This window comes from Oncorhynchus gorbuscha, unplaced genomic scaffold, assembly GCF_021184085.1.
Source record: "Oncorhynchus gorbuscha isolate QuinsamMale2020 ecotype Even-year unplaced genomic scaffold, OgorEven_v1.0 Un_scaffold_4184, whole genome shotgun sequence".
NCBI lineage: Eukaryota > Metazoa > Chordata > Actinopteri > Salmoniformes > Salmonidae > Oncorhynchus > Oncorhynchus gorbuscha.
The window spans coordinates 19,721-37,517 of NW_025748265.1; the positions used below are offsets into that span (position 1 = coordinate 19,721).

Sequence of the window (17,797 nt, forward strand, 5' to 3'; positions counted from 1 at the left end):
GTGACTCTGTACTCCTTGTATATAGTCTCATTACTACCTGGTACCCCTGCACAGTGACTCTGTACTCCTTGTATATAGTCTCATTACTACCTGGTACCCCTGCACAGTGACTCTGTACTCCTTGTATATAGTCTCATTACTACCTGGTACCCCTGCACAGTGACTCTGTACTCCTTGTATATAGTCTCATTACTACCTGGTACCCCTGCACAGTGACTCTGTACTCCTTGTATATAGTCTCATTACTACCTGGTACCCCTGCACAGTAACTCTGTACTCCTTGTATATAGTCTCATTACTACCTGGTACCCCTGCACAGTAACTCTGTACTGTACTCCTTGTATATAGTCTCATTACTACCTGGTACCCCTGCACAGTGACTCTCTGTACTCCTTGTATATAGTCTCATTACTACCTGGTACCCCTGCACAGTAACTCTGTACTGGTACTCCTTGTATATAGTCTCATTACTACCTGGTACCCCTGCACAGTAACTCTGTACTGGTACTCCTTGTATATAGTCTCATTACTACCTGGTACCCCTGCACAGTGACTCTGTACTCCTTGTATATAGTCTCATTACTACCTGGTACCCCTGCACAGTGACTCTGTACTGTACTCCTTGTATATAGTCTCATTACTACCTGGTACCCCTGCACAGTGACTCTGTACTCCTTGTATATAGTCTCATTACTACCTGGTACCCCTGCACAGTGACTCTGTACTCCTTGTATATAGTCTCATTACTACCTGGTACCCCTGCACTGTACTGGTACCCTAGTCTCATTACTACCTGGTACCCCTGCACTGTACTGTACTCCTTGTATATAGTCTCATTACTACCTGGTACCACTGCACAGTGACTCTGTACTCCTTGTATATAGTCTCATTACTACCTGGTACCCCTGCACAGTGACTCTGTACTCCTTGTATATAGTCTCATTACTACCTGGTACCCCTGCACAGTGACTCTGTACTCCTTGTATATAGTCTCATTACTACCTGGTACCCCTGCACAGTGACTCTGTACTCCTTGTATATAGTCTCATTACTACCTGGTACCCTGCACAGTGACTCTGTACTCCTTGTATATAGTCTCATTACTACCTGGTACCCCTGCACAGTGACTCTGTACTCCTTGTATATAGTCTCATTACTACCTGGTACCCCTGCACAGTGACTCTGTACTCCTTGTATATAGTCTCATTACTACCTGGTACCCCTGCACAGTGACTCTGTACTCCTTGTATATAGTCTCATTACTACCTGGTACCCCTGCACAGTGACTCTGTACTCCTTGTATATAGTCTCATTACTACCTGGTACCCCTGCACAGTGACTCTGTACTCCTTGTATATAGTCTCATTACTACCTGGTACCCCTGCACAGTGACTCTGTACTCCTTGTATATAGTCTCATTACTACCTGGTACCCCTGCACAGTGACTCTGTACTCCTTGTATATAGTCTCATTACTACCTGGTACCCTGCACAGTGACTCTGTACTCCTTGTATATAGTCTCATTACTACCTGGTACCCCTGCACAGTGACTCTGTACTCCTTGTATATAGTCTCATTACTACCTGGTACCACTGCACAGTGACTCTGTACTCCTTGTATATAGTCTCATTACTACCTGGTACCCCTGCACAGTGACTCTGTACTCCTTGTATATAGTCTCATTACTACCTGGTACCCCTGCACAGTGACTCTGTACTCCTTGTATATAGTCTCATTACTACCTGGTACCCCTGCACAGTGACTCTGTACTCCTTGTATATAGTCTCATTACTACCTGGTACCCCTGCACAGTGACTCTGTACTCCTTGTATATAGTCTCATTACTACCTGGTACCCCTGCACAGTGACTCTGTACTCCTTGTATATAGTCTCATTACTACCTGGTACCCCTGCACAGTGACTCTGTACTCCTTGTATATAGTCTCATTACTACCTGGTACCCCTGCACAGTAACTCTGTACTGGTACTCCTTGTATATAGTCTCATTACTACCTGGTACCCCTGCACAGTAACTCTGTACTGGTACTCCTTGTATATAGTCTCATTACTACCTGGTACCCCTGCACAGTAACTCTGTACTGGTACTCCTTGTATATAGTCTCATTACTACCTGGTACCCCTGCACAGTAACTCTGTACTGGTACTCCTTGTATATAGTCTCATTACTACCTGGTACCCCTGCACAGTGACTCTGTACTCCTTGTATATAGTCTCATTACTACCTGGTACCCCTGCACAGTGACTCTGTACTCCTTGTATATAGTCTCATTACTACCTGGTACCCCTGCACAGTGACTCTGTACTCCTTGTATATAGTCTCATTACTACCTGGTACCCCTGCACAGTGACTCTGTACTCCTTGTATATAGTCTCATTACTACCTGGTACCCCTGCACAGTGACTCTGTACTCCTTGTATATAGTCTCATTACTACCTGGTACCCCTGCACAGTGACTCTGTACTCCTTGTATATAGTCTCATTACTACCTGGTACCCCTGCACAGTGACTCTGTACTCCTTGTATATAGTCTCATTACTACCTGGTACCCCTGCACAGTGACTCTGTACTCCTTGTATATAGTCTCATTACTACCTGGTACCCCTGCACAGTGACTCTGTACTCCTTGTATATAGTCTCATTACTACCTGGTACCCCTGCACAGTGACTCTGTACTCCTTGTATATAGTCTCATTACTACCTGGTACCCCTGCACAGTAACTCTGTACTCCTTGTATATAGTCTCATTACTACCTGGTACCCCTGCACAGTGACTCTGTACTCCTTGTATATAGTCTCATTACTACCTGGTACCCCTGCACAGTGACTCTGTACTCCTTGTATATAGTCTCATTACTACCTGGTACCCCTGCACAGTGACTCTGTACTCCTTGTATATAGTCTCATTACTACCTGGTACCCCTGCACAGTGACTCTACTCCTTGTATATAGTCTCATTACTACCTGGTACCCCTGCACAGTGACTCTGTACTCCTTGTATATAGTCTCATTACTACCTGGTACCCCTGCACAGTGACTCTGTACTCCTTGTATATAGTCTCATTACTACCTGGTACCCCTGCACAGTGACTCTGTACTCCTTGTATATAGTCTCATTACTACCTGGTACCCCTGCACAGTGACTCTGTACTCCTTGTATATAGTCTCATTACTACCTGGTACCCCTGCACAGTGACTCTGTACTCCTTGTATATAGTCTCATTACTACCTGTTACCCCTGCACAGTGACTCTGTACTCCTTGTATATAGTCTCATTACTACCTGGTACCCCTGCACAGTGACTCTGTACTCCTTGTATATAGTCTCATTACTACCTGGTACCCCTGCACAGTGACTCTGTACTCCTTGTATATAGTCTCATTACTACCTGGTACCCCTGCACAGTGACTCTGTACTCCTTGTATATAGTCTCATTACTACCTGGTACCCCTGCACAGTGACTCTGTACTCCTTGTATATAGTCTCATTACTACCTGGTACCCCTGCACAGTGACTCTGTACTCCTTGTATATAGTCTCATTACTACCTGGTACCCCTGCACAGTGACTCTGTACTCCTTGTATATAGTCTCATTACTACCTGGTACCACTGCACAGTGACTCTGTACTCCTTGTATATAGTCTCATTACTACCTGGTACCCCTGCACAGTGACTCTGTACTCCTTGTATATAGTCTCATTACTACCTGTTACCCCTGCACAGTGACTCTGTACTCCTTGTATATAGTCTCATTACTACCTGTTACCCCTGCACAGTGACTCTGTACTCCTTGTATATAGTCTCATTACTACCTGGTACCCCTGCACAGTGACTCTGTACTCCTTGTATATAGTCTCATTACTACCTGGTACCCCTGCACAGTGACTCTGTACTCCTTGTATATAGTCTCATTACTACCTGGTACCCCTGCACAGTGACTCTGTACTCCTTGTATATAGTCTCATTACTACCTGGTACCCCTGCACAGTAACTCTGTACTCCTTGTATATAGTCTCATTACTACCTGGTACCCCTGCACAGTGACTCTGTACTCCTTGTATATAGTCTCATTACTACCTGTTACCCCTGCACAGTGACTCTGTACTCCTTGTATATAGTCTCATTACTACCTGTTACCCCTGCACAGTGACTCTGTACTCCTTTTATATAGTCTCATTACTACCTGGTACCCCTGCACAGTGACTCTGTACTCCTTGTATATAGTCTCATTACTACCTGGTACCCCTGACTCTGTACTGGTACTCCTTGTATATAGTCTCATTACTACCTGGTACCCCTGCACAGTGACTCTGTACTCCTTGTATATAGTCTCATTACTACCTGGTACCCCTGCACAGTGACTCTGTACTCCTTGTATATAGTCTCATTACTACCTGGTACCCCTGCACAGTGACTCTGTACTCCTGGTATATAGTCTCATTACTACCTGGTACCCCTGCACAGTAACTCTGTACTCCTTGTATATAGTCTCATTACTACCTGGTACCACTGCACAGTGACTCTGTACTCCTTGTATATAGTCTCATTACTACCTGGTACCCCTGCACAGTAACTCTGTACTCCTTGTATATAGTCTCATTACTACCTGGTACCCCTGCACAGTGACTCTGTACTCCTTGTATATAGTCTCATTACTACCTGGTACCCCTGCACAGTGACTCTGTACTCCTTGTATATAGTCTCATTACTACCTGGTACCCCTGCACAGTGACTCTGTACTCCTTGTATATAGTCTCATTACTACCTGGTACCCCTGCACAGTGACTCTGTACTCCTTGTATATAGTCTCATTACTACCTGGTACCCCTGCACAGTGACTCTGTACTCCTGGTATATAGTCTCATTACTACCTGGTACCCCTGCACAGTGACTCTGTACTCCTGGTATATAGTCTCATTACTACCTGGTACCCTGCACAGTGACTCTGTAGTATAGTAGTCTCATTACTACCTGGTACCCCTGCACAGTGACTCTGTACTCCTTGTATATAGTCTCATTACTACCTGGTACCACTGCACAGTGACTCTGTACTCCTTGTATATAGTCTCATTACTACCTGGTACCCTGCACAGTGACTCTGTACTCCTTGTATATAGTCTCATTACTACCTGGTACCCCTGCACAGTGACTCTGTACTCCTTGTATATAGTCTCATTACTACCTGGTACCCCTGCACAGTGACTCTGTACTCCTTGTATATAGTCTCATTACTACCTGGTACCCCTGCACAGTGACTCTGTACTCCTTGTATATAGTCTCATTACTACCTGGTACCCCTGCACAGTGACTCTGTACTCCTTGTATATAGTCTCATTACTACCTGGTACCCCTGCACAGTGACTCTGTACTCCTTGTATATAGTCTCATTACTACCTGGTACCCCTGCACAGTGACTCTGTACTCCTTGTATATAGTCTCATTACTACCTGGTACCCCTGCACAGTGACTCTGTACTCCTTGTATATAGTCTCATTACTACCTGGTACCCCTGCACAGTGACTCTGTACTCCTTGTATATAGTCTCATTACTACCTGGTACCCCTGCACAGTGACTCTGTACTCCTTGTATATAGTCTCATTACTACCTGGTACCCCTGCACAGTGACTCTGTACTCCTTGTATATAGTCTCATTACTACCTGGTACCCCTGCACAGTGACTCTGTACTCCTTGTATATAGTCTCATTACTACCTGGTACCCCTGCACAGTGACTCTGTACTCCTTGTATATAGTCTCATTACTACCTGGTACCCCTGCACAGTGACTCTGTACTCCTTGTATATAGTCTCATTACTACCTGGTACCCCTGCACAGTGACTCTGTACTCCTTGTATATAGTCTCATTACTACCTGGTACCCCTGCACAGTGACTCTGTACTCCTTGTATATAGTCTCATTACTACCTGGTACCCCTGCACAGTGACTCTGTACTCCTTGTATATAGTCTCATTACTACCTGGTACCCCTGCACAGTGACTCTGTACTCCTTGTATATAGTCTCATTACTACCTGGTACCCTGCACAGTGACTCTGTACTCCTTGTATATAGTCTCATTACTACCTGGTACCCCTGCACAGTGACTCTGTACTCCTTGTATATAGTCTCATTACTACCTGGTACCCCTGCACAGTGACTCTGTACTCCTTGTATATAGTCTCATTACTACCTGGTACCCCTGCACAGTGACTCTGTACTCCTTGTATATAGTCTCATTACTACCTGGTACCCCTGCACAGTGACTCTGTACTCCTTGTATATAGTCTCATTACTACCTGGTACCCCTGCACAGTGACTCTGTACTCCTTGTATATAGTCTCATTACTACCTGGTACCCCTGCACAGTGACTCTGTACTCCTTGTATATAGTCTCATTACTACCTGGTACCCCTGCACAGTGACTCTGTACTCCTTGTATATAGTCTCATTACTACCTGGTACCCCTGCACAGTGACTCTGTACTCCTTGTATATAGTCTCATTACTACCTGGTACCCCTGCACAGTGACTCTGTACTCCTTGTATATAGTCTCATTACTACCTGGTATTACTACCCCCTGCACAGTGACTCTGTACTCCTTGTATATAGTCTCATTACTACCTGGTACCCCTGCACAGTGACTCTGTACTCCTTGTATATAGTCTCATTACTACCTGGTACCCCTGCACAGTGACTCTGTACTCCTTGTATATAGTCTCATTACTACCTGGTACCCCTGCACAGTGACTCTGTACTCCTTGTATATAGTCTCATTACTACCTGGTACCCCTGCACAGTGACTCTGTACTCCTTGTATATAGTCTCATTACTACCTGGTACCCCTGCACAGTGACTCTGTACTCCTTGTATATAGTCTCATTACTACCTGGTACCCCTGCACAGTGACTCTGTACTCCTTGTATATAGTCTCATTACTACCTGGTACCCCTGCACAGTGACTCTGTAGTCTCATTCCTTGTATATAGTCTCATTACTACCTGGTACCCCTGCACAGTGACTCTGTACTCCTTGTATATAGTCTCATTACTACCTGGTACCCCTGCACAGTGACTCTGTACTCCTTGTATATAGTCTCATTACTACCTGGTACCCCTGCACAGTGACTCTGTACTCCTTGTATATAGTCTCATTACTACCTGGTACCCCTGCACAGTGACTCTGTACTCCTTGTATATAGTCTCATTACTACCTGGTACCCCTGCACAGTGACTCTGTACTCCTTGTATATAGTCTCATTACTACCTGGTACCCCTGCACAGTGACTCTGTACTCCTTGTATATAGTCTCATTACTACCTGGTACCCCTGCACAGTGACTCTGTACTCCTTGTATATAGTCTCATTACTACCTGCACAGTGACTCTGTACCCTGTCTCACAGTGACTCTGTACTCCTTGTATATAGTCTCATTACTACCTGGTACCCCTGCACAGTGACTCTGTACTCCTTGTATATAGTCTCATTACTACCTGGTACCCCTGCACAGTGACTCTGTACTCCTTGTATATAGTCTCATTACTACCTGGTACCCCTGCACAGTGACTCTGTACTCCTTGTATATAGTCTCATTACTACCTGGTACCCCTGCACAGTGACTCTGTACTCCTTGTATATAGTCTCATTACTACCTGGTACCCCTGCACAGTGACTCTGTACTCCTTGTATATAGTCTCATTACTACCTGGTACCCCTGCACAGTGACTCTGTACTCCTTGTATTGTCTCATATAGTCTCATTACTACCTGGTACCCCTGCACAGTGACTCTGTACTCCTTGTATATAGTCTCATTACTACCTGGTACCCCCTGCACAGTGACTCTGTACTCCTTGTATATAGTCTCATTACTACCTGGTACCCCTGCACAGTGACTCTGTACTGCACTTGTATATAGTCTCATTACTACCTGGTACCCCTGCACAGTGACTCTGTACTCCTTGTATATAGTCTCATTACTACCTGGTACCCCTGCACAGTGACTCTGTACTCCTTGTATATAGTCTCATTACTACCTGGTACCCCTGCACAGTGACTCTGTACTCCTTGTATATAGTCTCATTACTACCTGGTACCCCTGCACAGTGACTCTGTACTCCTTGTATATAGTCTCATTACTACCTGGTACCCCTGCACAGTGACTCTGTACTCCTTGTATATAGTCTCATTACTACCTGGTACCCCTGCACAGTGACTCTGTACTCCTTGTATATAGTCTCATTACTACCTGGTACCCCTGCACAGTGACTCTGTACTCCTTGTATATAGTCTCATTACTACCTGGTACCCCTGCACAGTGACTCTGTACTCCTTGTATATAGTCTCATTACTACCTGGTACCCCTGCACAGTGACTCTGTACTCCTTGTATATAGTCTCATTACTACCTGGTACCCCTGCACAGTGACTCTGTACTCCTTGTATATAGTCTCATTACTACCTGGTACCCCTGCACAGTGACTCTGTACTCAGTGACTTGTATATAGTCTCATTACTACCTGGTACCCCTGCACAGTGACTCTGTACTCCTTGTATATAGTCTCATTACTACCTGGTACCCCTGCACAGTGACTCTGTACTCCTTGTATATAGTCTCATTACTACCTGGTACCCCTGCACAGTGACTCTGTACTCCTTGTATATAGTCTCATTACTACCTGGTACCCCTGCACAGTGACTCTGTACTCCTTGTATATAGTCTCATTACTACCTGGTACCCCTGCACAGTGACTCTGTACTCCTTGTATATAGTCTCATTACTACCTGGTACCCCTGCACAGTGACTCTGTACTCCTTGTATATAGTCTCATTACTACCTGGTACCCCTGCACAGTGACTCTGTACTCCTTGTATATAGTCTCATTACTACCTGGTACCCCCTGCACAGTGACTCTGTACTCCTTGTATATAGTCTCATTACTACCTGGTACCCCTGCACAGTGACTCTGTACTCCTTGTATATAGTCTCATTACTACCTGGTACCCCTGCACAGTGACTCTGTACTCCTTGTATATAGTCTCATTACTACCTGGTACCCCTGCACAGACTCTGTACTCCTTGTATATAGTCTCATTACTACCTGGTACCCCTGCACAGTGACTCTGTACCTTGTATATAGTCTCATTACTACCTGGTACCCCTGCACAGTAACTCTGTACTCCTTGTATATAGTCTCATTACTACCTGGTACCCCTGCACAGTGACTCTGTACTCCTTGTATATAGTCTCATTACTACCTGGTACCCCTGCACAGTGACTCTGTACTCCTTGTATATAGTCTCATTACTACCTGGTACCCCTGCACAGTGACTCTGTACTCATTGTATATAGTCTCATTACTACCTGGTACCCCTGCACAGTGACTCTGTACTCCTTGTATATAGTCTCATTACTACCTGGTACCCCTGCACAGTGACTCTGTACTCCTTGTATATAGTCTCATTACTACCTGGTACCCCTGCACAGTGACTCTGTACTCCTTGTATATAGTCTCATTACTACCTGTTACCCCTGCACAGTGACTCTGTACTCCTTGTATATAGTCTCATTACTACCTGGTACCCCTGCACAGTGACTCTGTACTCCTTGTATATAGTCTCATTACTACCTGGTACCCCTGCACAGTGACTCTGTACTCCTTGTATATAGTCTCATTACTACCTGGTACCCCTGCACAGTGACTCTGTACTCCTTGTATATAGTCTCATTACTACCTGGTACCCCTGCACAGTAACTCTGTACTCCTTGTATATAGTCTCATTACTACCTGTTACCCCTGCCCAGTGACTCTGTACTCCTTGTATATAGTCTCATTACTACCTGGTACCCCTGCACAGTGACTCTGTACTCCTTGTATATAGTCTCATTACTACCTGGTACCCCTGCACAGTGACTCTGTACTCCTTGTATATAGTCTCCTTATTTTATTGTGTGACTATTTTCTAGTGTATTTAGCAAATGTTTCATACTTAAACTCTGCATGGATGGGAAATGTCTGGTGAAGAAGCACTTCACTGTAAAGTCCACTACAGCTGTGTGTATCAGGAGCGTTTGACAAATACAAAGGATCTCATTTTATCTCATTTGGACCTCCAGTACATTATTATGTCCACTAGTTGGCGCTACAGACCCAGAGTTTTATTCATAGAGAACAAAGTAATGGCCTTTTATCACACCGAACAGGTGCCTGAAACGATTCCTTCTCCATCCTGTGAATCTCACAGAGAAATCTTTAAGCCCGAGCATCTTTTTTTTTTTTTAAGTGTAAGGTTTTGAAAATGTTATAATTCAGTAGAAAATCAGTAACGTTGTAGATTTTATTTTTTATCCCGTGGTCTCTCTCTCTGCTGAGTCCGGTTTAAGTCGAAGTGTTCATGACATCTGTGCTCCTCTACAAGGCAGTCTTCCAGTCTTCCGCGCCACCCGCGAGGCCCCTTGTCTTGTGCATCTTGACCCTATAATAGAAAATATACATTTAGGTCTTTGCGTTAATGTATAATGTTAAAGGATTTTTCTTCTATCAATTAAATGTATTTTGATTTATTTATTTTTAATATTCTGGAACTGCAGGGGAAAGTGGCAGCATTACTGTTTCCACAAATATAACAATCTGTGTATTCCTGATTTTAAGTATGTATTGTGCAAATGTAAATGGTCCTGTAGATGAATGTAGGAGTGTTGTCCTGTCGTCTTCTCTCATTGGTAGTCTTGTGTTGTTATTCTACAGCGATAAGGCAGTTCTACAGTCCTATGAGGCCCTGGCCACTGAGATCTCCTCTCTACACTCAGTGTTGAAACAACAGTCTGACCTGGTGAAGAAGCTAGCAGCTAACAGACGAGGTGAGTTACAAACCACAGCTAGCAGCTAACAGACGAGGTGAGTTACAAACCACAGCTAGCAGCTAACAGACGAGGTGAGTTACAAACCACAGCTAGCAGCTAACAGACGAGGTGAGTTACAAAACCACAGCTAGCAGTGAGTTACAAACCACAGCTAGCAGACGAGGTGAGTTACAAACCACAGCTAGCAGCTAACAGACGAGGTGAGTTACAAACCACAGCTAGCAGACGAGGTGAGTTACAAACCACAGCTAGCAGACGAGGTGAGTTACAAACCACAGCTAACAGACGAGGTGAGTTACAAACCACAGCTAGCAGCTAACAGACGAGGTGAGTTACAAACCACAGCTAGCAGCTAACAGACGAGGTGAGTTACAAACCACAGCTAGCAGCTAACAGACGAGGTGAGTTACAAACCACAGCTAGCAGCTAACAGACGAGGTGAGTTACAAACCACAGCTAGCAGACGAGGTGAGTTACAAACCACAGCTAGCAGACGAGGTGAGTTACAAACCACAGCTAACAGACGAGGTGAGTTACAAACCACAGCTAACAGACGAGGTGAGTTACAAACCACAGCTAACAGACGAGGTGAGTTACAAACCACAGCTAACAGACGAGGTGAGTTACAAACCACAGCTAACAGACGAGGTGAGTTACAAACCACAGCTAACAGACGAGGTGAGTTACAAACCACAGCTAACAGACGAGTTACAAACCACAGTGAGTTACAAACCACAGCTAACAGACGAGGTGAGTTACAAACCACAGCTAACAGACGAGGTGAGTTACAAACCACACCAGACGAGGTGAGTTACAAACCACAGCTAACAGACGAGGTGAGTTACAAACCACAGCTAACAGACGAGGTGAGTTACAAACCACAGCACAGCGAGGTGAGTTACAAACCACAGCTAACAGACGAGGTGAGTTACAAACCACAGCTAACAGACGAGGTGAGTTACAAACCACAGCTCACAGACGAGGTGAGTTACAAACCACAGCTCACAGACGAGGTGAGTTACAAACCACAGCTAGCAGCTCACAGACGAGGTGAGTTACAAACCACAGCTAGCAGCTCACAGACGAGGTGAGTTACAAACCACAGCTAGCAGCTCACAGACGAGGTAAATTCTAAACCGCAGCTAACAGAGAAGGTAAGGCCTGGCTGGGGGCACTTTCGGCAGACGTTCTGTAATGATCTGGAAGGTTGCAGACAGAAATGTCTTGAGACGTGTGTATTTTCTAGGTAATGTATTTCTGAACAATCCAGGATAATGTGCCCTCATTAACATAATCCCTGTGTATGAGGGAGAGGGCCTCGGGCTAAAGAGCAAATCGTCTGACGTACTGCTACTTATTTAGTGTAGAGAAATGAATGTTTTCTCTTCAGGTTCCCTTCTGAAATCAAACCTGTCTTTTCACACATCTTAAAACAACATGCCATCAACAAGGAATCTTTCAAAATAAAAGTTGTTGATGAGAGTCTGGGATGCTACTATAAGGCTAGGTGGAAGAAAGAGGTATGCTACTGTAAGGCTAGGTGGAAGAAAGAGGGATTCTACTGTAGGCTAGGTGGAAGAAAGAGGGATTCTACTGGAGGCTAGGTGGAAGAAAGAGGGATTCTACTGGAGGCTAGGTGGAAGAAAGAGGGATTCTACTGGAGGCTAGGTGGAAGAAAGAGGGATGCTACTGTAGGCTAGGTGGAAGAAAGAGGGATGCTACTGTAGGCTAGGTGGAAGAAAGAGGGATTCTACTGGAGGCTAGGTGGAAGAAAGAGCGATTCTACTGGAGGCTAGGTGGAAGAAAGAGTGATGCTACTGTAGGCTAGGTGGAAGAAAGAGGGATTCTACTGGAGGCTAGGTGGAAGAAAGAGGGATGCTACTGTAGGCTAGGTGGAAGAAAGAGGGATTCTACTGGAGGCTAGGTGGAAGAAAGAGGGATTCTACTGGAGGCTAGGTGGAGAAAGAGGGATGCTACTGTAGGCTAGGTGGAAGAGGGAATCTACTGGAGGCTAGGTGGAGAAAGACAGCTGAGCTATTATCATAGCACTACAATGGTAGAGGATATATTAGGATATTAAAGTGATCTCTCCTTCCTGTTCTGATGTTTTTCACCCCTGAAGAGATGTAGTTTGTTGCTATTCTCTTTGTGGAACAGGGGACCAAACAAGAGGTGTAAATTAGAATGAAATGTAAAGAGCAAATATATTTATTCTAGTGAATATCCCAGACTAATCCTGTTTCGTAGATGAGAGAGAAAAAGGGGAGAGATGTATTTATTCAAAGACACCGAGCATCTATATTCGTCAGAGGTTCTTACTACGAAATCACTTTTATTCAAATGGGAAACTCTCATGAGACTCTCTCGCTCTCTCTCCCTCTCTGCCTCCTGCTCTTCCATCAAACACAGAGGAACTCTCATTTAAACTTTATTATCTGCTCAACATGATGATTGGATAGAAAACCAATGATGTGTGTGTCTAATGTTGCATGCGTTTGTGCTGCATATTAAAGAGGGTGTGTGTGTGTGAGAGACGTTTGACTGAACTGCTCTGACTCTCTTTACCATAGAAATAAATGTATATTCTCTTTAAATATAGTTGCTAAGCCATGTTATCACTTGAGGGATGCTTCTCTCAAAAAGCCTTAATCAGGCCTGTGTGTGTTGTGTTTCTGAAGCCTGTCTAGTTCTGAAGGGAAGGTCAGAGGTAGTATGATTCTCACTCCCATCTCTCCTCACACTACTCAGCCCAATTAGCTATACAGCCTCTGGAAACTACAGTGTCTGGCTGGCTGTCGCTCTGCCTGTCTGTCTGGCTGGCTGTCGCTCTGCCTGTCTGTCTGGCTGGCTGTCGCTCTGCCTGTCTGTCTGGCTGGCTGTCGCTCTGCCTGTCTGTCTGGCTGGCTGTCGCTCTGCCTGTCTGGCTGGCTGTCGCTCTGCCTGTCTGGCTGGCTGTCGCTCTGCCTGTCTGGCTGGCTGTCGCTCTGCCTGCCTGTCTGCCTGCCTGTCGCTCTGCCTGCCTGTCTGTCTGGCTGTCGCTCTGGCTGGCTGTCTGTCTGGCTGTCGCTCTAGCTGGCTGTCTGTCTGGCTGTCGCTCTGCCTGCCTGCCTGTCTGGCTGTCGCTCTGCCTGCCTGCCTGTCTGGCTGTCCCTCTGCCTGCCTGTCTGGCTGTCCCTCTGTCTGGCTGTCGCTCTGCCTGTCTGTCTGTCTGTCGCTCTGCCTGTCTGTCTGTCTGTCGCTCTGCCTGTCTGTCTGGCTGTCGCTCTGCCTGTCTGTCTGGCTGTCGCTCTGCCTGTCTGTCTGGCTGTCGCTCTGCCTGTCTGTCTGGCTGTCGCTCTGCCTGTCTGTCTGGCTGTCGCTCTGCCTGTCTGTCTGGCTGTCGCTCTGCCTGTCTGTCTGTCGCTCTGCCTGTCTGTCTGGCTGTCGCTCTGCCTGTCTGTCTGGCTGTCGCTCTGCCTGTCTGTCTGGCTGTCCCTCTGTCTGGCTGTCCCTCTGCCTGTCTGTCTGGCTGTCGCTCTGCCTGTCTGTCTGGCTGTCGCTCTGCCTGTCTGTCTGGCTGTCGCTCTGCCTGTCTGTCTGGCTGTCGCTCTGCCTGTCTGGCTGTCTGTCCCTCTGTCTGGCTGTCACTCTGCCTGTCTGGCTGTCCCTCTGTCTGGCTGTCACTCTGCCTGTCTGTCTGGCTGTCGCTCTGCCTGTCTGTCTGGCTGTCGCTCTGCCTGTCTGTCGCTCTGCCTGTCTGTCCTTCTGTCTGTCTACATGTCTGTCTGTCTGTCACTTTGATTTCTAGAGGATAAAACTAACCTAAAATGCTGACTGAATGTAAGATAAATAATTTCTTAATAAATATTTTGTCTATTATATTCACACACTGTTTACTAATTCCTTTTCAGCATCACCCAACTCAACCACATATCCCTAAAGGTAGACTCTGTCAGCATCACCCAACCACACATCCCTCAAGGTACACAAGAACAATCTTTAATTAATTAGCCTAGTTATTGGCAGTCATCCAACGTAGAGGATAATGGATATCAATCAACAGCATTTAGAGTTGATTATTGAGCCCAAATGATTACTAGAGCCAGTCACACTAACTGAAATGATTACTAGAACCAGTCACACTAACTGAAATGATTACTAGAGCCAGTCACACTGACTGAAATGATTACTAGAACCAGTCACACTGACTGAAATGATTACTAGAACCAGTCACACTGACTGAAATGATTACTAGAAAGAGTCACACTGAAATGATTACTAGAACCAGTCACACTAACTGAAATGATTACTAGAACCAGTCACACTGACTGAAATGATTACTAGAACCAGTCACACTGACTGAAATGATTACTAGAAAGAGTCACACTGAAATGATTACTAGAACCAGTCACACTAACTGAAATGATTACTACATTTACATTTAAGTCATTTAGCAGACGCTCTTATCCAGAGCGACTTACAAATTGGATTACTAGAACCAGTCACACTGACTGAAATGATTACTAGAACCAGTCACACTAACTGAAATGATTACTAGAACCAGTCACACTAACTGAAATGATTACTAGAACCAGTCACACTGACTGAAATGATTACTAGAAAGAGTCACACTGAAATGATTACTAGAACCAGTCACACTAACTGAAATGATTACTACATTTACATTTAAGTCATTTAGCAGACGCTCTTATCCAGAGCGACTTACAAATTGGATTACTAGAACCAGTCACACTGACTGAAATGATTACTAGAACCAGTCACACTAACTGAAATGATTACTAGAACCAGTCACACTAACTGAAATGATTACTAGAACCAGTCACACTGACTGAAATGATTACTAGAACCAGTCACACTAACTGAAATGATTACTAGAACCAGTCACACTAACTGAAATGATTACTAGAACCAGTCACACTGACTGAAATGATTACTAGAAAGAGTCACACTGAAATGATTACTAGAACCAGTCACACTAACTGAAATGATTACTAGAACCAGTCACACTGAAATGATTACTAGAACCAGTCACACTGAAATGATTACTAGAACCAGTCACACTAACTGAAATGATTACTAGAACCAGTCACCCTAACTGAAATGATTACTAGAACCAGTCACACTAACTGAAATGATTACTAGAACCAGTCACACTAACTGAAATGATTACTAGAACCAGTCACACTGACTGAAATGATTACTAGAACCAGTCACACTGACTGAAATGATTACTAGAACCAGTCATAATGGACAGTGGAATAAATGGTGTGGTGTTGGGATACTAAGACAGTTCCATGGACAAAGGATTGCAACATAATCCCAATGAATATTCTCTGGTCTTCATGAGTTGCTTTGTTTGAAATTGGTTGAAATGGATTTATTTTCTTGAGTGCTGCTTTGGGGTAGGTGGCAAGGGTGATGGTGCCAGTCTGGCTGTCTGTCCCTCTGCTTTGGGGTAGGTGGCAAGGGTGATGGTGGCTGTCTGGTTGTCTGTCCCTCTGCTTTGGGGTAGGTGGCAAGGGTGATGGTGCCTGTCTGGCTGTCTGTCCCTCTGCTTTGGGGTAGGTGGCAAGGGTAATGGTGCTAAATACTGGGTCTTGTTCAGTAGGGCATAACGTTGTAGAACATAATGCAACTGAAAACCAACTATTGGTGTCATTGTACCAGTTCAGTTCAGTACCAAAACAGCCGTGTCGAAATGTTTCCTCCTGTTTTGACGTCTACTGAACACAACCAGGTTAAAAACATTCTAATTATCTGACAACCTGATTTTGAAGCAAGTTATTAAAGAAAAATGTTTGTGCCCTTCTCTCTCTAGCTGCACCAACTGTCCCTGTTCAGTGCCTGGACGATGTGGAGAAGAACCTGAACCATCAAACAGGCCGCATGACCGTGCCCCGAGCCCCTAGTGCCCCCCCTGTCCCCTCCAGCTCTGGCCGGCCCTGCCTTCCCCCCGTGGCCCCCCCGGCTCTGGAGGGTCTCAGGGAGGACTACTGGCCAAACGGTCCCTGGTCCAGCCACTACCCTGGAGCCTTGGGTCTGGACAGTACGAGCCCTGTCCTCCTGCCTCCTCCTCCTCTCAACCAGGCCTCTCTAGATGACTCCTCCTGGTCCTTCCCCTCCCCGCCCAAACCCAGCGACGCCCTCTTCTGGGAGGGCCAGAGGCAGGGTCTGAGCCAGGGCAGCCCCATCCACTCCTCCAGGGGTAGTACCCCCATGAGCCCTAATGGAGACTGGGCCAAGCCCCCACCCTACTGAGGTGGAGAACCCCCTGGCTCTAAGCCTGCCCTGCCGTGCAACACCCAACCTGCCTTAAGATGGGGAGACACTCCTATGGACTCTCCAGCCTGGGGAACTTGCTCCGAGCCCCTAGTGCCCCCCTGTCCCCTCCAGCTCTGGCCGGCCCTGCATCCCCCCTTAAGATGAGGAGACTCCTGGGGAACTTGCTCCAGAATGATTCAACTAGCCACAGAGCAAACCACAGGAGAAGCTTCTGATGGGCTGACCCTCTGACCCGGCCCAGACACACGGACGACTCCCTCCCTGGGAATCAGGTGGCAGAGAAAGGAAGGTTTCATCCAGCCAAGAGAGAAAGATGACAGCCAGATGATGACTGTGTTTATGTGTGTGTATCCCCATACTGGTATTTACTAGAGCTCAAAGCTGTCGTGAACTAATCCACAGTCTGACTGCTTTTCCATTTTAAGCCCCTCCCTCCTAATGTGACTTATTTACATGTTATGTATTATAAAGGTATATAGTCAATCCTTCTGTTATCTGTCCTTAATAATATAGAGGTCATGGTGTGTCTGCGCTGTAACAGATACTGGTATATATATATATATACACCCCCCAGTAGCACCTAAAGCTGTTGTTAATCACACAACACAAGACAGCGTAGCCCTAGTGGTTAGAGGGGCAGG

At 45.7% G+C, this 17,797-nt stretch overlaps 1 protein-coding gene across 1 annotated transcript in view; it reads left to right on the forward strand.

Annotated features, from left to right (window-relative positions):
• LOC124028449 (5-azacytidine-induced protein 2-like) overlaps positions 1-17,188 on the forward strand; it is a 33,734-nt gene extending 16,546 nt beyond the window's left edge. Inside the window, exons 6-7 of the mRNA XM_046340496.1 lie at positions 10,602-10,871; positions 16,693-17,188. Coding sequence (XP_046196452.1) covers positions 10,602-10,871; positions 16,693-17,132 — 710 coding nt within the window. The 3' untranslated portion in view covers positions 17,133-17,188. The remainder of the gene's footprint in view (positions 1-10,601; positions 10,872-16,692) is intronic.
• Positions 17,189-17,797: the final 609 nt, after the last annotated feature.